The 22357-nt window shown below is 36.9% G+C and overlaps 1 protein-coding gene across 1 annotated transcript in view; it reads left to right on the forward strand.

The window, feature by feature from the left end:
* LOC139004885 (A disintegrin and metallopeptidase domain 3-like) overlaps positions 1–22357 on the forward strand; it is a 76316-nt gene that overhangs the window by 40183 nt on the left and 13776 nt on the right. Inside the window, exons 11-13 of the mRNA XM_070407389.1 lie at positions 2777–2913; positions 5869–6058; positions 15785–15883. Of these exons, the coding sequence (XP_070263490.1) occupies positions 2777–2913; positions 5869–6058; positions 15785–15883 (426 nt within the window). The remainder of the gene's footprint in view (positions 1–2776; positions 2914–5868; positions 6059–15784; positions 15884–22357) is intronic.

Below are 22357 nucleotides of genomic sequence, written 5' to 3' on the forward strand. Positions count from 1 at the left end.
ATTTCAACAAATTAGTCAAACAAATTCAAAATGAGCTATATAAAACCAATATATATGCCCCAAAGCACTACTTGCCTATCAACTGTTCATCAACACAAACCAAAAGGACGTGCACAAGACTCCATTAATAGTAGATAAGAGCATAGGGAATCTAGTCAATAAAATCATGGTAACTGTGTATGGTGCCAAGTGAATACTAGAAATATCAGGGGGAAACTTTGTGAAGTATATGTTTGTCTAATTACTGTGCTGTATACTAAAACTAATACAGAATAATACTGAATGTAAACTGTAATTGAAAAATAAAAAAAGAGAGTATATAAACTGGGGAGCAAAATTAAAAGGAAAACAAAGGCACTTGAAGTAAAACTATATACTTAACAAATTTCTATATCCTCTCTAGAATCTCAAATAGATGATTGTTTAATGAAAATATTTTACCCTATGATGAGTGAAATTAGGAACATATTCACCTAGTACTCATGGGAGCACTGGAGTCAGGTTTGCAATGACAAGTCCTAGGCTCCTCTGTAATGATGTCTCTTCCACTCCCTCTTCAGGGATTCAGTCCAACAGCAACAGTGAAAACAGTCAACATGCCTGGGTACAGTTCTCTCCATGACACACTTTCGGTCACGTTTAAACATGAAGTTTCTGAGTCTCATGTTTCTGATCTGCAGGGAATGTCCAGTGCAGTTGAGATTATTCGTTTTAAGTATATGGAAACGTAACACATTTGTTTTGATTTTATGTCCTGCAATTCATTTATTAGTTCTAAGAGTTTCTTTTATGTGGAATCTTTAATGTTTTCTCTGGCTGCTTTCATCATTCTCTGTCTGTTTTGGTCTTTGCTCCTATTGTAATGTGTCTTTTTTTGTGATTCTCTTTGGATTTACCCTTGGTGGAGTTCATTGAATATTTTAAATCTGCGTGTTCATTTTCTGCCACAGTTTTCCAGCCCATTATTTCTTCAGTTAAGCTCTCTGCCCCTTTCTCTAACCCTTTTCCTTAGGAGACTTATAATCCATAGACTGGTCTGCTTGCCAGTGTCCATGGGCTCCTTATATTTTCTTTATTCTTTTTCTTTTTTGTCCTCTGACTCAGTGATTCCAATTGACCTGTATTTAGGAGTGATTGCTTCTTCTGCCTCATTAAGTCTGCTTTTGAGTCCCTCTGCAGTGGTTCTCAACCATCTGGCCCTTTAAATACATTTCCTCATGTTGTGACCCAACCATAAAATTATTTTCGTCGCTACTTCATAACTGTAATGTTGCTACTGTTATGAATTGTAATGTAAATATCTGACGCAGGATGGTCTTAGGCGACCCCTGTGAAAGGGTCGTTTGACCGCCAAAGGGGTTGCGACCCACAGGTTGAGAACCGCTGCTCTAGGGAATTTTTAAGGTCATTTATTGTATTTTTTTAGTGTAAGAATTAAAAAACATAATTTATATCTTTTTGTTAATATTACACCTGGAATTTATTTCAGACATTTAAGTCTGGTTCATCATTTGAAAATCAATTAATGCAATCTAGCCCATCAGTATACCAAAGAAGAAAAATCATGTGATCAATATCAATAGATATGGAAAAAGCGTTTGACAAAATCCAATACTATTTATAATTTAAAAATATGGCAAACTAGGACTAGAAGGGGAATTCTTCAATTGAGAAAGAACATTTATAAAAAATCCTATAACTAATATCACTACCTTTTAGTGAGAAACTAAATGCTTTTCCACTAAGATATGGAAAAGGCAAAACTATAGCTTGCCACTCCAATTTAATATTGTGCTGGGAGGGAAAAACACAATAACAAATGCTGTGAGGATGTAAAGAAACAGGATCTCTCCATTCATTGTTGATGAGAATGAAAAATGGTGCAGGTACTGTGGAAAACAATTCTCAATTTCTTACAAGATTTGACATACTTTTACCATATGATCCAGAAATTTTTCTCTTTGGCATTTACACAAATGAGTTGGAAAATTACACCCACATACAAACCTGCACATGAATGTTTAGAGCAGCTTTATTCATAACTACCAAATATCAGATGTCCTTCAGTAGGTGAAAGGGTAAACAAACTGAGGTAAATCCATATTAAGGAATATTATTTCATGACTAAATAATGGGCAATTTAGTCACTAAAAGACATGGAGAACACTTAAGTCATTAGCGAAAGAAGCCAATCAGAAATGGTTAAATGCCATGTGATTCCAACTCCATGGCATTATGGTTGTGAGGGGTTTATGTCTTCCTGACATTACTGCTTCTCAAGTATTTTATTTTCTCCTTTTTTTTTTAAACAAAAGAAATGCTACTTGAAAGGTGTTACAGTATTCTCCCTTATTCAGAAAAATAAAATAATTTGACTTTTTTTCCCTAAAACTACTTATGAAGTCAAAACTGAATGCCAATTTAACCCTTAAGAATTTGTGTATTCTTTTCATGGGAAAATAATACAGTGACTGAAAAAATGCTTATTATAAAATTTTTTAAAAATTATTTTTATTTAAATCAGCAACATACAACAAAAGTGTAAAATTGCATTAATTTGTTTCATGCCAACGCCATTTGGATTTAAAAACACACTTCTTAAAACAATCCACTACAATTTACCATATTTTCATATTCCTAAGAAATTATTGAGCTTTAGAGTGCTATTTTCTTAAATGTGTATTTGCATTTAGGTAATATGACCACGAATTATTTATTGAAATGATCAAATGGGTGAAGAAATAACTTAAGCAACATATTTTTTGTTTGTATTTAGTATCCAAAGAGGATGTCTTTAGAGGTATTTTCAGTAGTTATTGCACAGCTGCTTGGAGTTAATCTGGGATTAAGCTATGATGACATCTATAATTGTAACTGTCCAGGAGCTACATGCATTATGAATCCTCAAGCAATGTAAGATGTTGTTTCTATCAATCTATATATTTTTTGATAAATGTTTGCAGTAGTTTTTGATGTATAATCTCTTGCATGATCACTTAAGAGTAAGACTATTTTTATTAAATATATTTGTGCTTTTTAAAAACGTATGAAATAAAACTAGGATTTGATATTGTAGAAAATGCGCTTAATATTTCTATATTCAATGTCTAGAAAGAAAGTGTTTGTTGTAATGACTTTCTGGGGCTTATAGAGTCTTGAAGTGAAATTTATTTATCATTTAAAAAATGTAACAAGCATTGACTGTGTCGCAGAGTTGTATATGTTTGCCTTATCAATGGTTAACAAGATAGGTAAGTTCTAAATATCTTAATGTTAGCCCATTAGGAACAGGAAAGAAAAAAGTGGCCATAGAATAAACAAAATATAAACATCTTATGATAGGTGCCCAGAAGGAGGTAAATAAGGAATACATGGGGAGAGGAAACTTTTTAATAACGTGGTCTAGGAAATAATTCTGGGACCTGAAGAGAAAGAATGAATTTGGTCATGTAAAGAACTTGTTAAGTACTTTTTAGGGTAAGCAAGTGACTGATATTTGGATAGCAAGAAGCTTGAGAAACTCAACAGATTAGAATAAGGAGATTGAGCGGGGCGGGGGGGGGGGGGGGGGGGGGTTGGGAGTGGTAAAAATGCAAAATAAAAGAAATAGCTTGGACTATAAGGACATATATAGAAGGCATAAGGAGAATAAAATAAAATGCAAGGAGGCTAAAGAACAATCCATCAGGGAAGAAGTCCAGGAGTAACTAACATGGGGCATGTAGGAAGGAGCCTGATTGTGTAATCGTGATGTGAGAGGTGGGATTTTATTATCAATGTAGCAAACCACATTTTAAATTGATTTATACAGTATGGCTAATAAAAATTATCTTAAAAATGAGTGAACAATATATCAGAGTGAAATCATTATAATATTTGGGAGATGATTCTCATATATACAGCAATTTATTAAGATCGAGATAAATGAAAATGGCAAGTATTATTGTAGATTTTTGGATAGCACAACTTATTAACTGATATTGAAAAAGGCAAATATTAGGACTGGAGAAGTTGCAAAATCTTGAGGCATTTTGTATATGTTATATTGGAGGCATCGAGTCATTCATTAGAGTTAAGGGCACACTTACATAGATCAGGATCTCTGAGGACAAGGGATCTAGAGTGTGTGAACCATCAGCATATTGATGGGAACTAAAATCATGGACAGATAACTTAGAAAGGAGTTGAAACTAGTAAAAGAGGTGCCCTAAGATATAGCTTTGCATTCTTGTCATAAAACGGAAGGCACTATTAGAATAAAAACCAAGATAGGATGGCTCCTTACCTGGGGAGTACTATGTTTTAAAAAAGGGAGAAGATGGAATTCAGATGGTAATTTAGTCCCCCCAAGTCTCTCACAAACTAAAGAATAAAACTAGGAAAAAAACAAACAAAGAGCAAAAGCATATTCTATGTTTCCAAAACTGGAATGCACCAAGGATACCAGCAGGTGGGTTCAAACCACTAACAAAATAAAACCTGCATGAAGTAAGTAGCTGTGTAGGAGGAAATAAAACTAACACAGTGGGATCTCTGAAAATCTCAGAGACCTGGGAGCTCAGAAATCATTGACTCATCTGCACACCCCAAACTTGACCCTATTGAGCCTGAAATACCATTAAGCTCATGCCATTACTGGAACCCAAATTGGTGGGAAAATTGCAAATATCTTGCATAATATCAATGTAATTATAAGAAAGTATTTCATAAACTGAAATTGAGGAACAATTTACCAAAAATCAGGCTGTAATAATAAAACTTTTGAGGTCATAAAATCCAATGAAAAATCATAGGTGACTAGATTAAGGATACATGAGAACTAAATGCAATGATTGATTCTGAACTTTATCCTTTTGCTATCAAAGTTCCAATATTGTGCTGAAGGAAAATTCTGAATGAAATTTTACGATTAGGCATTGATAATATGTCATCCCTTCCTGGTTTTAAAGTATCTGTTTTAGGTGAATTCATTTCTATGTATGAATTACACATTAAAATATTTACACTTATGAAAACATGATAGCCTTGGTTGGTGTTGGTTGAGCATAGTCTCATGCAGGTTGCTGGTTCAATTGCTGGTAAGAGCACGTGCCCAGGTTGAGGGCTTGATCCCCGGGAGGGGCCGTGCAGGATGTATCTGATTGATGTTTCTCCTCTCCCTCTCCCTTCCTCTTTCTCTAAAATTAATGAAAACATATTTAGAAAAATATTCTGATGCTAACTTACTTTTTACTGTTTCAGGAAAAAAATATTGAACTATAATTGTATTATTTTTCTAAGTTTGAGATTGTTACATGATTAAACAAAAACTCATTCAACAGTACACATAGAAATATAGAAATTTGAAACTAAGAAATAATCTAAGGCTTACACATTTTATATACTTAATGTTGAGATCTTTTAATGGATTATTACCAAGGAACAAGTGTTGATGATTTTTCACTAACACAATCAACTATCTTTTCTTCTTTAATTTTCCATATATATTTTCTAGTATACTTAATATTCTTAATTATAATCAGTGCTACTTATAATAATGATTATAAATATGATGTTGACAATAATAATGCAAAAATGAATAATGGGGCATACTTAAATAGTTTTTTTTGTTCCGGGCATTGTTGTTTTTAATATATTCTAACTCATGTCACCTTAACTTCTCTACTTTCTAGATTTCTATTACATTAAATTACAATATAAATGAACTTGTTGCTTACATTTATGACTTCCATTAAAAATCAAAGCACTCTCCCCTCCCTCTTGTTTTTCTCTGACTGAAGGTGTACAGAATTAATAATGCTATATTGATGAGTGTGACTCTGATAGTGATTTTACTCTATTTATCTGAAGAATATAATTTAATTTTAGACGTTCCGGTGGTGTAAAGTCTTTTAGCAGTTGCAGTGTGAATGAATATAAAGGTGTAGTTTCACAGCCTGGATTTGAATGTCTTCAAAATCAAACCATTTCAAAAGTGGTTGTCCAAGGAAGACTAGAAGCAGGCTGTGGTAATTACCGTTTGGACACTGGAGAGGAATGTGATTGTGGCCCTCCAGAGGTTAGTGGCAAACATTGATAGCTTACCTAAAGATTCATTTTTGCTTGTTTGTCATATAGTGCTATAAATATAGATGTGATACAAAAGGGGGGGCTTTTGTCAAATGCTGCACCATTTTATCAAATTTCTAAGACATGGAGATACGGGACATGTGAGAACTGACTCATCTGAATTTGAAACATTTGAAGAATTTAAGTATGGAGTAAGTATAGCATGGATTCAATACGATTTTCTTCGTTGTGTAACCATTAATAGCAACACTCACCTTTCTGTGTCACAAACACCAGTCCCTTCAATCATATAATCATCACCTACATCATCTGGATTCTTCCCAAGTGAGTGCCTTGTTTCCCTAAGTTATAAAATGTGTGTTATTTACCTCCCCATCCTTGCGTCTAGGAAACTTCATTTATTTTAACCTGATTGCACAGAATTGAATAAATCATAATCCATCATTCATTATTGTTATATTTGTTTTTTGCTATCATTTTTTTTCAGTTGTGCTTGGTAAGATGACTAATCAAAGAAGTTTGTTGTGCCTGTCTTCATATACTTAGGCATGGTGAAGTTGATTGATTTAGATTTTTTAGAAAATATGGAAGGTCTCTAATTATTAGGAATAAAATTCTGTATAACTTGATTGCATTATAATTAGAATGACTCAATTTTTCTGTATCTTTATTAATTTTGATTGCTTTACCCCTCAGAACTTGAGAAATAATATCGATACCTCCAACGATCCAGTTGTATTTGCCTAACTCTCACTAGAACTTAATTCATTCTTTATATTTTGAAGCTGTTTTATGGTGCAAACTTAAATGCAATTGGTTTTCTTCCTAGAAATTAACTTTTTACCTACAAAGAGTGAATATTCTTATATCTATGTTGCTTTCTGTTTTAAGTATATTTGGTCTGACATAACTACCTCTAACTCCATCTCCATTTCTGTTTCTATCTCTGTCTCTGCTCTGACTCTGTCTCTAGGTCTTTAGGTTCCTTTGAGTTGGCATTTCCCAGATATTACTCTATTCTCATTTAGTTTTTCTGTACTATTTACTTCAATACCTACATTGTTTTAATTTATTATTTGATCTGAATTTGATTTGTGAAGTTATCAGTTTAGATGTTATTGTGATTAATAGTTTGCATACTTAAAAATTAACTGAGGTCCATGGTTTATTCTTTTCTTTCTTCCTTATGGCTTCTTTCTGTTCCAGGATCTCTTCCAGGATCCTTATTGTATTAAGTTGTTATGACTCCTTACACCCCTCTAGAATGAATTTCTGTAAGTGTAGTTCTCTCAACATTTTTATATTTTCTATGTCCATTTTGTTACATTTGTTTTCTAATTTAATTTTAGCTTATTACTTTTGACCTGTGTGATCCCCCCCCGCCCCCCGCCACACACACACACTATTTATTTTCAGTGATTTAGTGGGTATGCATTTTTTCCTCTTTAGTGATTATCTTCTCATTTTGACCATGACTGTTCTTGCAAGTCTGCTGCTGCATATGTGCCTGCATTTCTCTAGGCTAGTTTTGTGATCTACCCTTGAGAATGTTCCATGTGCACTGGAGAAGAATAGATAATGTGATGTTCTGGGATGAAAAGCTCTGATAAGTGAATGTGCTATAGCCTTTCATCTATTCTAGTATGACCCTTTGTATATCTGTGATGTCCGTGATAACTTCTCCTCTTTCATTTCTGATTTTGTTTATATGAGTCTTTTCTCTTTTTTTGCTCACTGAGTCTGGCCTGGAGACTGTCATTTTATTAGTCTTTTCAAAGAACCAGTTCTTTGTTGTATTAATTTTTGTATAGTATTTTCTTCTCTATTTCATTTAATTCTGCTATATTTTTTATTGTTTCCTATCTTCTGCTGACTTTGGATTACCTTTGACCTTTTTCTAGTTATTTTTTCTTATTATTTTCTTATTAAAAATTTTAATGTTGACATTATTGCAGATGTACCTCATCCCACCCCCCTTTGCCCACCTCCACCCAACCCACCTCTCCTTCCCTTGACCTTCACCACACTAATATGTGTCCATGGGCTATGCATATGTGTTCTTTAACAGATCCTTTCACCTTCTTTTTCCAGTCATTCTTATCCTCCTAGTTTATTTTTAAAACTTGAGTTTAGAGAGAGATAGAGAAAGGAAGAAAGGGAGAAAAGACGAGAGAGAGAGAGAGAGAGAGAGAGATAGATAGAGAGAGAGAGAGAGAAAGAGAGAGAGAGAAAGAGAGAGAGAGAGATTTGTTGTTCTACTTTTTTATGCATTTGTTGGTTGCTTCTTGTATGTGTCCTGACAAGGGATCAAACCTGCAAACTTTCCATATTGGGACCATGCTCTAAGCAACTGAACTACCAGGTCAAGGCTCATTTTCTAATTCTTTAAGATGTAATGTTTGGGTGTTTACTTGGGATTTCTCTTGTTTTTTGAAATAGGCCTGTAATGATATAAACTTCCTTTTTTTATTACTGCTTTCACTGCATCCCTAAAATTCATATGTCATATTGTCATTCTCATTTGTCTCTATATATCTTTTGATGTCACCTTTATTTCTTCTTTGACCCAGTCTTTTTAAAAAATAGTATATTGTTTAATCTTCACATGTTTGTGGTTTTCTTTACTTCTTTTTTGCAGTCGATTTCTAATTTCAAAGCTTGTGGTCACAGAATGTGCTTGGTTCAATTTCAATCTTTTTGAATTTGTTGAGGCTAGTTTTGTGATCTACCCTTGAGAATGTTCCATGTGCACTGGAGAAGAATAGATAATGTGATGTTCTGGGATGAAAAGCTCTGTAAATGTCAATTATGTCCATTTTGTCTAATGTGTCATTTAAAGTTAACATTTTTTTGTTTGTTGATTTTCTGTTTGGATGATCCATCCAGAGCTTTGAATGGAGTATTAAGGTCCCCAACCATGATTGTGCTTTTGACTGTTTCTCCCTATAGTTCTGTTAGTAGTTACTTTATGTATTTTGGTGCATGCTGTGTAGGTGCATATGAATTAAGTATTATATCTCCTTAATGTAGTGCCCAATTTATCATATAAAATGTCCCTCTTTGTCTCTTTTTACCTTTGTTATTTTGAAATATGTTTTGTAAGATATAAGTATGGCTACACCAGCTTTTCTGTGGATGTTATTTGCTTGGTGAATCATTTTCCAACCTTTCACTTTGATTCTAACTTTTTCTTTGTAGCTTAGAGGTGTCTCTTGAGGTAGCAAGGCTCCGTGGCTCTGTTTCTCTGTCTCGAATGCCAACCAGCCAACAACCATGACTGAACCATATGCTGTGTCCTTGCCCAGTTCTCTATCTCTAGGTTCAGCCACAGCTCATTCTGCTCACTCCTGCAGGAATGTCTGTGGAGTCTCTTTGCTTCTACCAGATGAAGGGAGTGCCAGCCACTACCAGATTCCTCCACTCTCTAGCCATGAGCCACTTACTGGCTGCAGTAGAGCTTCTGTGGCTTATCTCAGTCCTTCTCCCTTCTCTCCTCCCCCATTTGCTCCCACTTGCCTACCTTTAGATATTTCAATGTGCGGATCTCTGAAGCATTTTTGTGAGTTGACCAGGGAATCCTTTGTTGATTTATAGCTATTCAAATTGCTGAAATTTTAAGGCTGAAACCAAGGGGATCCCTCAAGCTGCCATTCTTTTGATATCATTCCCTCTGTAATTGATTTTTATATATACTATAATAATATCAATTTTTTTCATTACAATTTTTTAATTGATTTCAGAATAATAGAGAGGAAGGGAAAGTTTGAAACACCAATGATGAGAGAGAATCATTGATCTGCTGCCTCCTGCATGCACCCCCCTTCACCCCACTAGGAATCGAGCCCTTAACCAGGGCATGAGCCCTTGACTGGAATTGAACCAGGAAATCTTCAGTCCTTAGACCAATGCACTATCCACTGACCAAACCAGCTAGGGCAAAAATATCAACTTTTAAAAATCACAATTTATCTAAACACTAGAGGTCAAGTGCACAAAATTTGTGCACTGAGGGGGGATGTTCCTCAGCCCAGCCTGCACCCTCTCCAATCTGGAACCCCTCGAGGGATGTCTGACTGACAGATTAGGCATGTTCCCACAGGAAGTTGGACATCCCTCTCACAATCCGGGACTGCTGGCTCCAACTGCTTACCTGCCTGCCTGATTACCTCTAACTGCTTCTGTCTGCTATCCTGATCACCTCCTAACCACTCCTCTGCCACTCTGATCAACACTTAACTGCTTCCTGCTGGCCCAATCACCCCCAACTGCCCTCCCCTGCTGGCCCGGTCACCCTAATTGCCCTCCCCTGCCAGCCTGGTCACCCCTAACTGCCCTCCCCTGCCAGCCTGTTCGCCCCCAACTGCCCTCTCCTGCTGGCCTGGTTGCCCACAAAAGCCCTTTCCTGCCAGCCATTTTATGGTGGCCATCTTGTGCCCACATGGGGGTGGCCAACTTGTGTGAGCGTGTGATGGTCAATTTGCATATTATCTCTTTATTTTATAGGATTGTCCTTCCCTCATTGCTGTGAATCAATCTTGGTTATTGATCAAGTAAACATTTATGAGTTTTTCTGTTTTTTTCTACTCTAATGCCACCATTTTAATTACTATAAATTTCTATTAATTTGTGGGATATGATTATATATCCTCCAGCATGATTTTTTTTGGTGATCATGGCCTTTTGCATTTAGTAAGAATATCTGATTTCTTTCTTTTAGTTTCTACAAATAAAAAGACAGAAGAAATTGCATTGAACCTTAGATAAATTTGATGTTAGATAAAATGAAGGTATATGCCTTCACTTTTTATTTCTTTTAATTTATCTGAACAGTATTTTCTAGTACTCATTATATAGGTTTTTTACTGATAAACTTTTAAATTTTTACTGCGATGTTTCAAAAATTTTTATGATAGTTTAAATCATATATTTTAAAATGTTTTCTTTATTACTCATTTTTAAAAATACACTAGATATTTATAGTCTTAATTTTTTACTGCAATCTTGCTGAATTTATTTATTAATCCCATTAGTTTTTTTAGAGCAATTTATCTGTTAGGAGCATAATGTGAATCATATGTATTTTATATTTTCTAGTAACATTTATAAAATAAAATAAGTGAGATAAATTTGCATAATATATTTTTATTTAATATGTCAAATGTAGTATTATTTCAACATATAATCTGCATAAAGTTATTGTTGAGTATTTTTATTTTTAATATGTATGTGTTAATACATTTTATTAATAAAATACATATAGGTATATGCACACACATACACAAACACACACACATGTGAATAAGTATAGAAACAGAGAGACATCATAAGAATTGGCTTATACAATAATGGAAACTTTGTCATGAAATTGAACATACTGTCACCAAGCCTAGATGTCAAAATGAAGGAAGATCCAGGAGGAAGGAAGAATAATTGCAGACTTAACTGCTCCTTCACTCCATTGAGATGAGTCAGCAATCAGCCACTTTAAGTTAACGCTGTCATGAGTTTTGATTTTATGGATGTTGGGATGGAGTGCATGTGTTTTGCCTAGGAGATAAACATGATGAATCTTTGGAGACCAGATGGTGAAATGTGATAGAATATCCCCAAAGCTTTGCATGTCCTAATATTAATAACTTGGGAATATGTTACTATGCATGGCAAAAGTACTCTAAAGAGATGATCAAGTTTAGGATCTTGAGAGGGAGAGGTCTCCTATGTTTCTTAGTGGGCCATATGTAATCACAGGGATACTTCTTAGAGGGAGGCAGGCAGGTCAGAGGCTATGTGACAATGATATTTGAAGATGCTACATCACTGGTTTTGAAGATGGAGTAAGAATCCATAACCCAAAGAATGCAGGTGCCCTCTAGAAGCTGAAAAGGCAGTAAAATGATTTATCTCTGGAGTGTCCAGGAGGAATGAAGAAGTTTCAAAATCTTCATTTTAGTCTCTTGGTCTTTTGACTTCCAGAACTGTAAAATAATACTAGCACATGTATGTAGTTTTAAGCTACTAAGTTTATGGTAATTTTTACAGCAGAAATAGGTAATAAATATAAGATTGAATTAATTCTGTGTTCCTTGTGAACACAACACCTTGAATGGATTTAAAGATTCCTACCAAATGGACTGCAGTTTTTCTGAAGAGAACAACAATTTCTTTATGACAGCATGTGTAGATTCAATACTTTGGTCATCTGGGAAAGATAATTTCTACCAATACATTTGTAGCAACCTCAGAAGCAACATTTGGGTGGTGTGAAGTCAAGATCCAAGTTTTAAGAGACTGAAAGTAAGGATTATTAGTGTGAGAAAGATGTAAATACATGAAGGAACTCTCTAGGAGGGAATCAATATTCCAAGAGGTTCAAAGGAGCACCTAAGGATTTTCATCACCTGGGTCAGTGATATGATAGATACAGTAATCAGAGTAGAAGTAGGTGTCAGAGGAAAGTTTACAAGAGTGTTTGTTTTTCCTTAGATAATAAAGGCAGACCTCCAGATATATACAATGTGGCTAAGGGGAATCATGTCAGTGTTCAAAAGTTTATTCTGGGCAAAAGCTGTCTACCTCTAAAGTCAGTAAGTCTCAGGTTAAGTTTTCCTGATAGAATGGCTATTCAATCCTTAGGTTAAGAGCAGTGATGATAATCTGGAACAAGATCACCAAAGCATTCTGAATTATATTCATTTGTGTTGTTTTCCTTCTGGCTAGCTCAGTTTTTGAATTGTATATCATTAATATACAAGTACTTATAAGTAAAGTAAATAAACAGACTACCTCAAGGGAATTGGTGCATAGAAATATAAAGTAAGCCAGAAGGTGCATATATATTCAATATGAACACATTATTAGTACAATAAATAAATTGAAACAGACCTAAATGCCTAGTTATTTTTGCCTGTACGTTTTGCTAATTTTTAAATATTCTTACCAGCCAAGTAAAATATCACTCTCGCACTGAATAGACAACTATAAGAAAGTTGGAAATCAGAGTATCCTATCTAATAATAGAAAAACATGGTAATTAACCATACCTCCGCTACGCTTCTCATTGGCTAATCAGGGTGATATGCAAATTAACTGCCAACCAAGATGGCGGCCGGCAGCCAGGCAGCTAGGCAACTGAAGCGAACATGAGGCTTGCTTGCTCCAGTGATGGAGGAAGCCAAGGTTCCCCGCCTGCCGTGGCTGGGCTCTGAGCTGCACTCTAAGAAACAATGTTGCAATTATAGAAGCTAAAAAAACCCCAGATACCTGCTTTCAGCTGGAGCTGCAACAAAGTTTCAATTACAGAAGGTAAATAAATCCCAGAATAAAAAAGAAAAAGAAAAAAAGGAGAGACTGGGAGCTTCAGTTGCAGGCTTGGCCTGCCTGAAAACAACCCTGAAGGGGGTGCGGGAAGCCTGAAAACAGCCATCAGCCCCTCATCCAGGCCAGCCAGGCACCCAAGTGGGACCCCCACCCTGATCCGGGACACCATTCAGGGCAAACCAGCCAGCCCCAACACGTGCACCAGGCCTCTATCCTATACAGTAAAAGGGTAATATGCAAACTGACCCTAACAGCCTAAAGACTGGGAATGACTGGTCACTATGACACACACTGACCACCAGGGGGTAGATGCTCAATGCAGGAGTTGCCCTCTGGTGGTCAGTGAGCGCCCACATGGAGGAGCTCTGCTCAGCCACAAGCCAGGCTGATGGCTGCCAGTACAGCAGTCGTGCTGGGAGCCTCTCTTGCCTCCTCAGCAGCACTAAGGATGTCCGACTGCAGCTTAGGTCTGCTCCCTGCTGGCAAGTGGACATCCCCTGATGACTGCTGAGCTGCCATAGGGATGTTTGATTTCCAGCTTAGGCCCAATCCCCTGGGGAGCAGGCCTCAGCCAGCAGATGGTCATCCCTTGAGGGGTCCCAGACTGTGAGAGGGCACAGGCCGGGCTGAGGGACCTTCCCCCCCTCCACCGAGTGCACAAATTTTTGTGCACCGGGCCTCTAGTACTATTATAAAGAGCATTTATTCCTTTTGTTCTCCAAGACTCTAATATCTTTTTGAATTAATCTTTAATATAAAATTTTGGAGCTAAAAATAATAATGAAGAACAATTTTCTCTGAATATCTACACTAATAAAAGAGAAACATGGTAATTGGCGTACGACCACTACCCTTCCCATTGGCTAATCAGCGTATCCTTATGCAAATTAACTGTCAGCCAAGATGGCGGCCAGCAGCCAGGCAGCTGGAAGCGAACATGAGGCTTGCTTGCTGCAGGGACTGCAGACTCCAACTCTCAGCAGACAGTTTGAAACTTTGTAACAAATATAGCCAGCCAGGATCTCAGAGCTGAAGTTATACATTGTTTCGATTATAGAACGCAAACAAACCAGCAGCAGAGGCCTCAGAGCTAGAGCCAGAGCTAAAGCTGGCCCAGAATAAAAAAAAAAAAAAGAAAGAAAAAAAGGAGCAGTTGGGAGATTCGGTCAATCGCCAGTCTGAAGGCAGCCCTCAGCCCCTCACCCAGACTGGCCAGGCACCCCAGTGGGGAACCCCACCCTGATCCAGGATACCCTTCAGGGCAAACCAGCCGGCCCCCATGCCTCTATCCTATATAGTAAAAGGGTAATATGCCTCCCAGCACCGGGATCAGCGGAGCCGGGAGGCTTCCTGGCACCGGATCAGCGTGACAGGGGGCAGTGCCCAAACCCCCTGATCGCCCTGCAACTCTGTGTGTGACAGGGTGCAGCGTCCCAACCCCCTGATCCGCCCTGCTCTGTGTGTGACAGGGGGCGGTGCCCTAACTCCCCTATCGGCCCTGCTCTGTGCGTGACAGGGGTTAGCTCTCCAACCTCCTGATGGGCCCTGCTCTGTGCATGACAGGGGGGAGCTCCCCAACCCCCTTGATGGGCCCTGCTCTGTGCGTGACAGGGTACGGAGCCCCAACCCCCCTGATGGGCCCTGCTCTGTGCGTGACAGGGGGCAGCACCCCAACCCCCTGATTGGCCCTGCTCTGTGCGTGACAGTGGGTGGCACCGCAACCTCCCCATCAACCCTGCCTTGAGTGTGACAGGGGGCGGTGCCCCAACTCCCAAATGGCCCTACCTTGAGCGTGACCAGGGGCTGCACCTAGGGATTGGGCCTGCCCTCTGCCACCCGGGGGCAGGCCTAAGCCAGCAGGTCGTTATCTCCCGAGGGGTCCCAGACTGTGAGAGGGCACAAGCCGGGCTGAGGGACCACCCCTTCCCCCCCGAGTGCACAAATTTTTGTGCACCGGGCCTCTAGTGTTTTTATAATGATAAAATATTATAATTTAGAAACCTCTATTTTATCACAATCATAACTTGTAATATATTCCCATAATTATTTTTGAGAAGACTTGATAATATGGAAAAGTACTTATGATGTATTCAATGAAAAAAAACCCTGAAAACTCATTGTGCATATTTTTACAGAATCAAAGAGGATTGAAAATGATTAGATTAAATTATTAACAGTACTATTTCTTGAGCATGGAATCACAAATAATTTATTACCATTGTTGTCTTTATTAAAACTATATTAAGTTTAAATAAACAGTGTTACAAATAAATATAGAAGTAAACATTGTACTGTAATTGTAATTAACTTAGAGACAAACTTTAGTACCCTTTGACAAATGAAATTATTTATTTGATTTAAAATTTCTATTATTTAACTTGATTGTATTTGCTTTTAGAACTGTAGTTTTCCAAAATGCTGTAATCCTAACACTTGTAAACTGATTGGAGAGGCAAAATGTGGCACTGGAAGATGCTGTAATAGAAAAACTTGTCAGGTAACCTCTCAAAATATTACATTTTTTCCTTCATGAAATTTTTATGCTCTTGTGCATTAATTATGGTTCAGTTTTTTAAGAACTTGTTTTTTAAAAAATATATTTTATTGATTTTTCACAGAGAGGAAGGGAGAGAGATAGAGAGTCAGAAACATCGATGAGAGAGAAACATCCATCAGCTGCCTCCCGCACATCTCCCACTGGGGATATGCCCGCAACCAAGGTACATGCCCCTGACCGGAATCGAACCTGGGACCCTTCAGTCCCCAGGCCGACGCTCTGTCCACTGAGCCAAACCGGTTTCGGCTAAAAACTTGTTTTTATACATCTTACAAATATGTTACTTTATGTACCCTCTTCATACACAGTTGGTTTTATAATTTAGGTGATATCCTTAGGTCTTTTTCTCCCTACTATTTAGCTCCACCATCCAAACAACTGTGTTGTTTCAATTTCTATTCAATATCCTTCTAGTTATTGCACTCAATACCAATTCCAGATTATTTGGGTGCTATGAATTCCTTGCGGTGATGCCTGAGTGAAGCTCTTCATCATCAAACAACTTACGATGAAATTATAAATGAGCCAGCTAACACACACTTGAGGTGCAATGCTCCAATAAAAGACAGTGATTTTTAAAAAATCTCATTTTGAAAATAATAGAAAAGGAATCCATGTAGAATAGTCATCAATATGCAACACAAACAATAGTGAAGTTTGCCTTGGGCAAAGACTTCTAACCTAGAAGTGGATTGAATTGATTTTCCTTTGGAAGTTTTCCATTCAAGTTTTTCTTTGTAGCCACATCTGAGCGGAGATTGGTTAGGATTTGCCTTCTGTGGATTGCATCATTATAGCACCTCATTTAATATCACTTTCAGGACTCTATGACAAATATAAAAGCTAATTAATGAGAGATTTTGCTTGCCAGATGTGTTTTCTCTGTGTCCATGGAATCTCTCACAACATTATTCTACTTTGTTCTATATGTGTTCTTTTTTACTCTATGGGCTAGTAAATAGAACTAATGGTCGTTTGTGTTCAAGGCACATGAATGTAGAAGGCAGTGTAAGATTTCTACTTCTTAGCAATAAATCTTATTGCTTTTTCCTTCATTAGAGCTCTCATTTTAAACTTTGTCTCCAAACCACGGAATATGGCTTTTCTAAACAGCCTATTGCCGTTTTTCTACATCCCAAAGGGTAGTGCTTTAAAATGGAGATAATCACTACATTTGGTTGAGTGAAAATTCACAGTACAAGTTGCTAGGGAGAGCTTCAGGGCAAGAGTTAAATCTACTTTATTAGTTTAAATTAATTTTATTATGTGGTATAGTATAGTACTTTGCTTTTGCTCTCATTTTGTTGTATTGTCAATCAGCAAGCTAGACAAGATGCCTTACTGAGCCAATTAGCTAGGAGTCATTTTTATTATGTGCAGGTTCAGAGCAGAATATCTCTGTCAAATTCTGAACAAATAAAGGAAGGAGCATTCCCTTTTTATATCTTTCTAGGTCTTTGTGTAAGTTATTTTTGTAGACAGCTTGTAACCTTGAGTATACATCATATCTAACAAACACCTATCATATCTATACAGACAACTTGTAACCTTGAGCACATATCATATCTAACAAACACTTGGCATGAGACTATTATCAGTATCAGTGTATTAGCCCCTTTAGATGGCTAGCTTGCAAGGTCAGACAGCTAAGTTTATCTTTTCTATTATTTAAGTTAAATAACAAAGTTATTTTTACAGAATAAGAGACCATCTAAAAATAACAGAGTTGACTTATGGAACAAGGGACTAGCAAGAAATAGCAGAGAACTTCAAAACAGCAGTTTCAAACAGCAGTTTTTCTAAAGGAGGGATCATTACTATGTGTCAATTTAAGGCTGACAATTGTCTTATACTCTGCTCTCTTTCATTATTGGCTATAAGCGTAAAAGGCTTCCTATTTTCTTCTCTTTCCTACTTTCAGTTAGGCTAGTTTCCACCAATGCTTTTCCAAAATTTAACAATTTTACTTAATATTTTATAAATAACATTTCTACTTAAATAGACAAATATCCAAGTGCAAAGCTGTGGAAGATAATAATTTAACCAGCTTTCTTACTGAAACATAACAGTGAATAGCTTGTTTCTAACTAGTACTCAGAAATTTCTATTTGTACTTAAAAAAATTGTATTTGGTACTGTATTGGTACAATTATGTATTGGTCAGTTGCATCTTTGTTTTGAATTTGTTCAAAATGATGTTTATTATAAATTCCTTATACATACACTTTATGTGTGAAAAAATTTAAAGACATGACCATTGTAACTACATGTAGACTTCAGATTCAAAGTTACTAAAAATTTGAAATAAAGATAGTTTCCAATATTATTTTTATTTCACACTTTAGATATACTATAATTTTAATGGCATAGTAGAACAACAAAGGTGAATACTTCTACATATACAGCTTTTGTTGTTTGAATACCAAGTGACTAATATATCATTTAACATTACTTGACTTCATTTTTTTAAAGAATAAGCTAATGAGTTCTTTTATTTTCTAAAATATATATCAAAATATTTTGGAATTTGTTTTATAACAAATAAGTCAACACTTATAACTTCTTTATTTTATTTAAAAAATACTAAATTTTTATTTATTCATTTTAAAAATCTTTATTGTTGAAAGTATTATATATGGCTCCTTTTTTCCGTCATTGACCCCTTCTAGCCTGCCTCTGTTCCCCCTCACCCTTCAGCCTGCCCCAGGTCTTCACAACCCTATTGTCTGTGTCCATGGGTAATTCATCCTATCTAATAATAGACAAAGATTGAAATTGACGGTACCTTCGCTACACCTCCCATTGGCTAATCAGCAAGATATGCAAATTAACCACCAACAAAGATCACAGTTAATTTGCATAAGTAGGCGCAGCGGCTCTGGCCGGAGCAGTGAGGGCTGTGAAGGCGGCGCCTGCTGGAGTGGCACCAGTTTTCCTCAGGCACCCGGGACCCAGGCCTGTTGCATGAATCTTTTCGTGCAACAGGCCTCTAGTATATGCATACAAGTACTTTGGTTTATCTCTTCACCCCTCCTCCCCCACCCTCACCTACCCCTGCCTTCTCAGAGAAAGATAATCACACGAAATCACTCATATGTGGAATCTAAGGAACAAAATAAACTGATGAACAAATAGAGCCAGAGACAAGCATGGAACAGACAGACAAATTTCAGAGGGAAGGTTAAGATTGATTAACCTGGGAATTTATATGTGTATATGCATAGCCCATGGACAAGAAGCAGGATTTTTTGTACTGGAATACGCAGTGTTCCCCTGGGCAAGATGGTTCCCTAGATTCTTTGTCTGAGAGAGTCGAAGAATGAGTCCACAGAAGTAAGGTGGTGTAGCAAAGGTGGAAATTTTATTGAAGAAAAAGTACAGACTCCCATGTGGGGAAGGGAAAAGAATCTCACAACAGACTCCCACATGGGGAGGGGGAAAGAGTCCCATGGAGTCCCTGTTTCCATGGTTTATAAAGGCTGTAGGTCTTTGTGCCTTGATATCCCCTCTGATTGGTCACTATTCTCTTAGACTGGTTACTATAGTAACTCCTGAGCTCAAAGGTCGAATCTCACATGGGACATGTGAGGTTTTCCTCCCCTCCTCCCTTATTGTTTTCCTATCCCCTTTGGGCCTTCTTCTTCCTCTGAATGAGGGGCTTCCTTCCCTTTATTTTGTAAATATAGACCTTCTGCTGCTCTGCAGCCCTGTGCTTCTTCCATGGTTCCCTTAATTTCTAAAATTTCCTAAACCTGTCTTTTTTTCACCCCTAAAAATTCCTATTTCAGACGCAGACAATAGAGTGGTGAAGGCCTGAAGGGGCAAGTGCAGGGTGAGGGGGTCAATGAGAAAAACAACAACAGGGACATCTGTAATACTTCCAACAATAAAGATTTAAAAAGTTTGATCCCAGCCAGGAAATAAAAGATTTGTGAAATTAAAAAAGAAAAAATAAGGAATAGTATTTTGGCTTTTATTCTTGGGAAAAATCAATGGGCCATTTGCCCATTTTTAGTCAATACTATATGAAACAAAATTTTCTACCTGACACTATTCCTTTAATTTTTATTTTCTTTTCAACCACAGTTTACATTTACTACTATTCCTCACCAGTTTCAGATGTATAGGAGAGTGGCCAAACACCCATGCACTTTATAGAGTTGACTCCCTGCTGCCTGTACCCAGTTTTCCTGATATTTTTTACTATATTCCCCATGCTGCAAACTGCATCTCTGTGGCTATTCTGTAGCTACCAATTTGTACTGTTTAATCCCTTCATCTTTTTCACCCAGCCCCCAAACCCCCTCCCCTCCAATAACTATCAGTCTGTTCTCTGAATTTATGAGTTTGTTGCTTTAGTTTGTTCATTAGATTCCACATATAAATATGTGAAATCATATGGTTTCTGTCTTTCTCTGACTGGCTTTTATTTCACTTAGCATAAAACTCTCTAGGTCCATTCTTGCTGTCACAAAAGATTGTATCTTGATAATGGCCAAGCAAAGGAAAACAAACAAACACTCATGAAGCTCAACTTCATGCTCAGGTGAATATTTCAAACGGGAAAAATAGAATTCTTATTCAGGACACCTATTGAATATCCTCACAATTCTGTTGACAGGTCTCAAACAAGGTTTTTGCATGTATAATACAGATAGCTCATTGCACCTCCTGGGTTTTCTAGTCCATAGTACAATATTTCAGAAGAGTAGAGAGATCATTTCTTTTCCAACATCTGCCTCTATGCTTGGTAATGGAGGAAACCATGCCTGATCCTGCTAAGTTTAATTTCCACTCCCTGTGTCTAGGGAGAAGTGTTCTGATTATCATCCGGAGTCTGAAGCAGTTTCGTGATCTATAACCCCTCATGGTAGAGGTGGAGTAGATCCTGAAAGAAAAATTATTTGAAATAAGAAAGATGTCCATTGAGCAATAGTTTAGGATTATGGTAAAAACTAGCAACTGAGTTAGTACAGCATATCAGGAATACAATTAGTCCCAAGAATTAAAGTTGAAAAATGAATATGCATAGCCTGATATCAGATATTTTCTATTGTTGATCTTGAAGTAAATATTTAGTATCACCACAGCATTATGACTATGAGAGCTTTCACTAGACCCTTTTTTAAATATTAAGGTGAAAATCATAAAAAATAAAATTAACTATTTTCAAGTGAACAATTTAATGTCATTTATAATATTCACAATGTTGTGCAGCTACCACCTCTAGCTAGCTCCAAAAAATGTTTATCATCCAAACAGACGAACATGCTCTCCTTTCTCCCTTCCTGTCAGTCTCTGGCAACCACCAATGTGAGTGCTGCCTTTCAGGTTTCACTTATTCCAGATATTTCATGTAAGTGGAACCACACAATGACCTATGGTGTCTTGCTTTCTTCATTTAATGCAGTGATTTAAAAGTTTATTCATTTTATATTATATATCAGTCTACCATTCCTATATCTGCCTGAAAATATTGTGTTGTATGTATATACCACAACTTACCTATTCATTAATTGATAGACATTTGGCTTCTTTCCAATCCATTTTTCTAGAACTTTTAAGTAAACTTTTAATTTGCTAAAAAGGTAATAGAATCCCCCTGTCTATTTGGATTCTTATTTACACTTTTTGGTTAGTACTTTACAAACATATTTCGTTCAGAAAGATAAAAAAAAAAGAAATGAACAGTATCCCTTTTTCTCTGACAGTTAGGTGTAATCATAAAATCTGAGCACCAGACTTTTTAAAAGACTTCATCCTAGAACTTCTGCTTTGGTAACAGCCCCTGCTTACTATGTCACTGGAAACCAATTTTAAATTTCCCATTGTTCTCACATTGGAAGTTACTAGAAAATATGAGAGAGCTCAACACTATTTTAAAGGCAATGCATCCATGCTTCTGGTTCTGTTTTGTTCATCAGTTTATTTTGTTCATTAGATTCCACATATTAGTGAGATCAAATGGCATTTATCTTTCTCTGACTGGCTGATTCTGCTAACATAATACCCTCAAGTCCGTCTGTGCTGTCACAAAATATAAGAGTTCCTTCTTTTTTGCAGTGGTGTAGAAGCAGGGACACATGGAACAGTCTGATAAATGTCAGAGGAGAGGGGCGCAGACGGGACTGGATAAATAAGGTGAAGGATTTAGGTGAAAAACATATATGCATAGCCCATGGACACAGACAATAGTGTGGTGAAGGTCAAGGGAGGGGTAGGCAAGGGTGTGTGAAAGTGTCAAAGAAATCTGAGACATCTGCAATAGTGTCAACATGAAAACTGTAAAGGCAATGCAACATTTTCTGATGAAAATTAAAAAAGCATGTTGACTTTTGTGTTTAACATTTCCGCATCTTTCAGAAAATTGCATACATACTGTCTCAGAACTCGGCATTTGGTATGAATACATGA

This window comes from Myotis yumanensis, unplaced genomic scaffold (genome assembly GCF_028538775.1).
Source record: "Myotis yumanensis isolate MYYU_CA2020_CCGP unplaced genomic scaffold, mMyoYum1.0.hap1 SCAF_3, whole genome shotgun sequence".
Taxonomy (NCBI): domain Eukaryota; kingdom Metazoa; phylum Chordata; class Mammalia; order Chiroptera; family Vespertilionidae; genus Myotis; species Myotis yumanensis.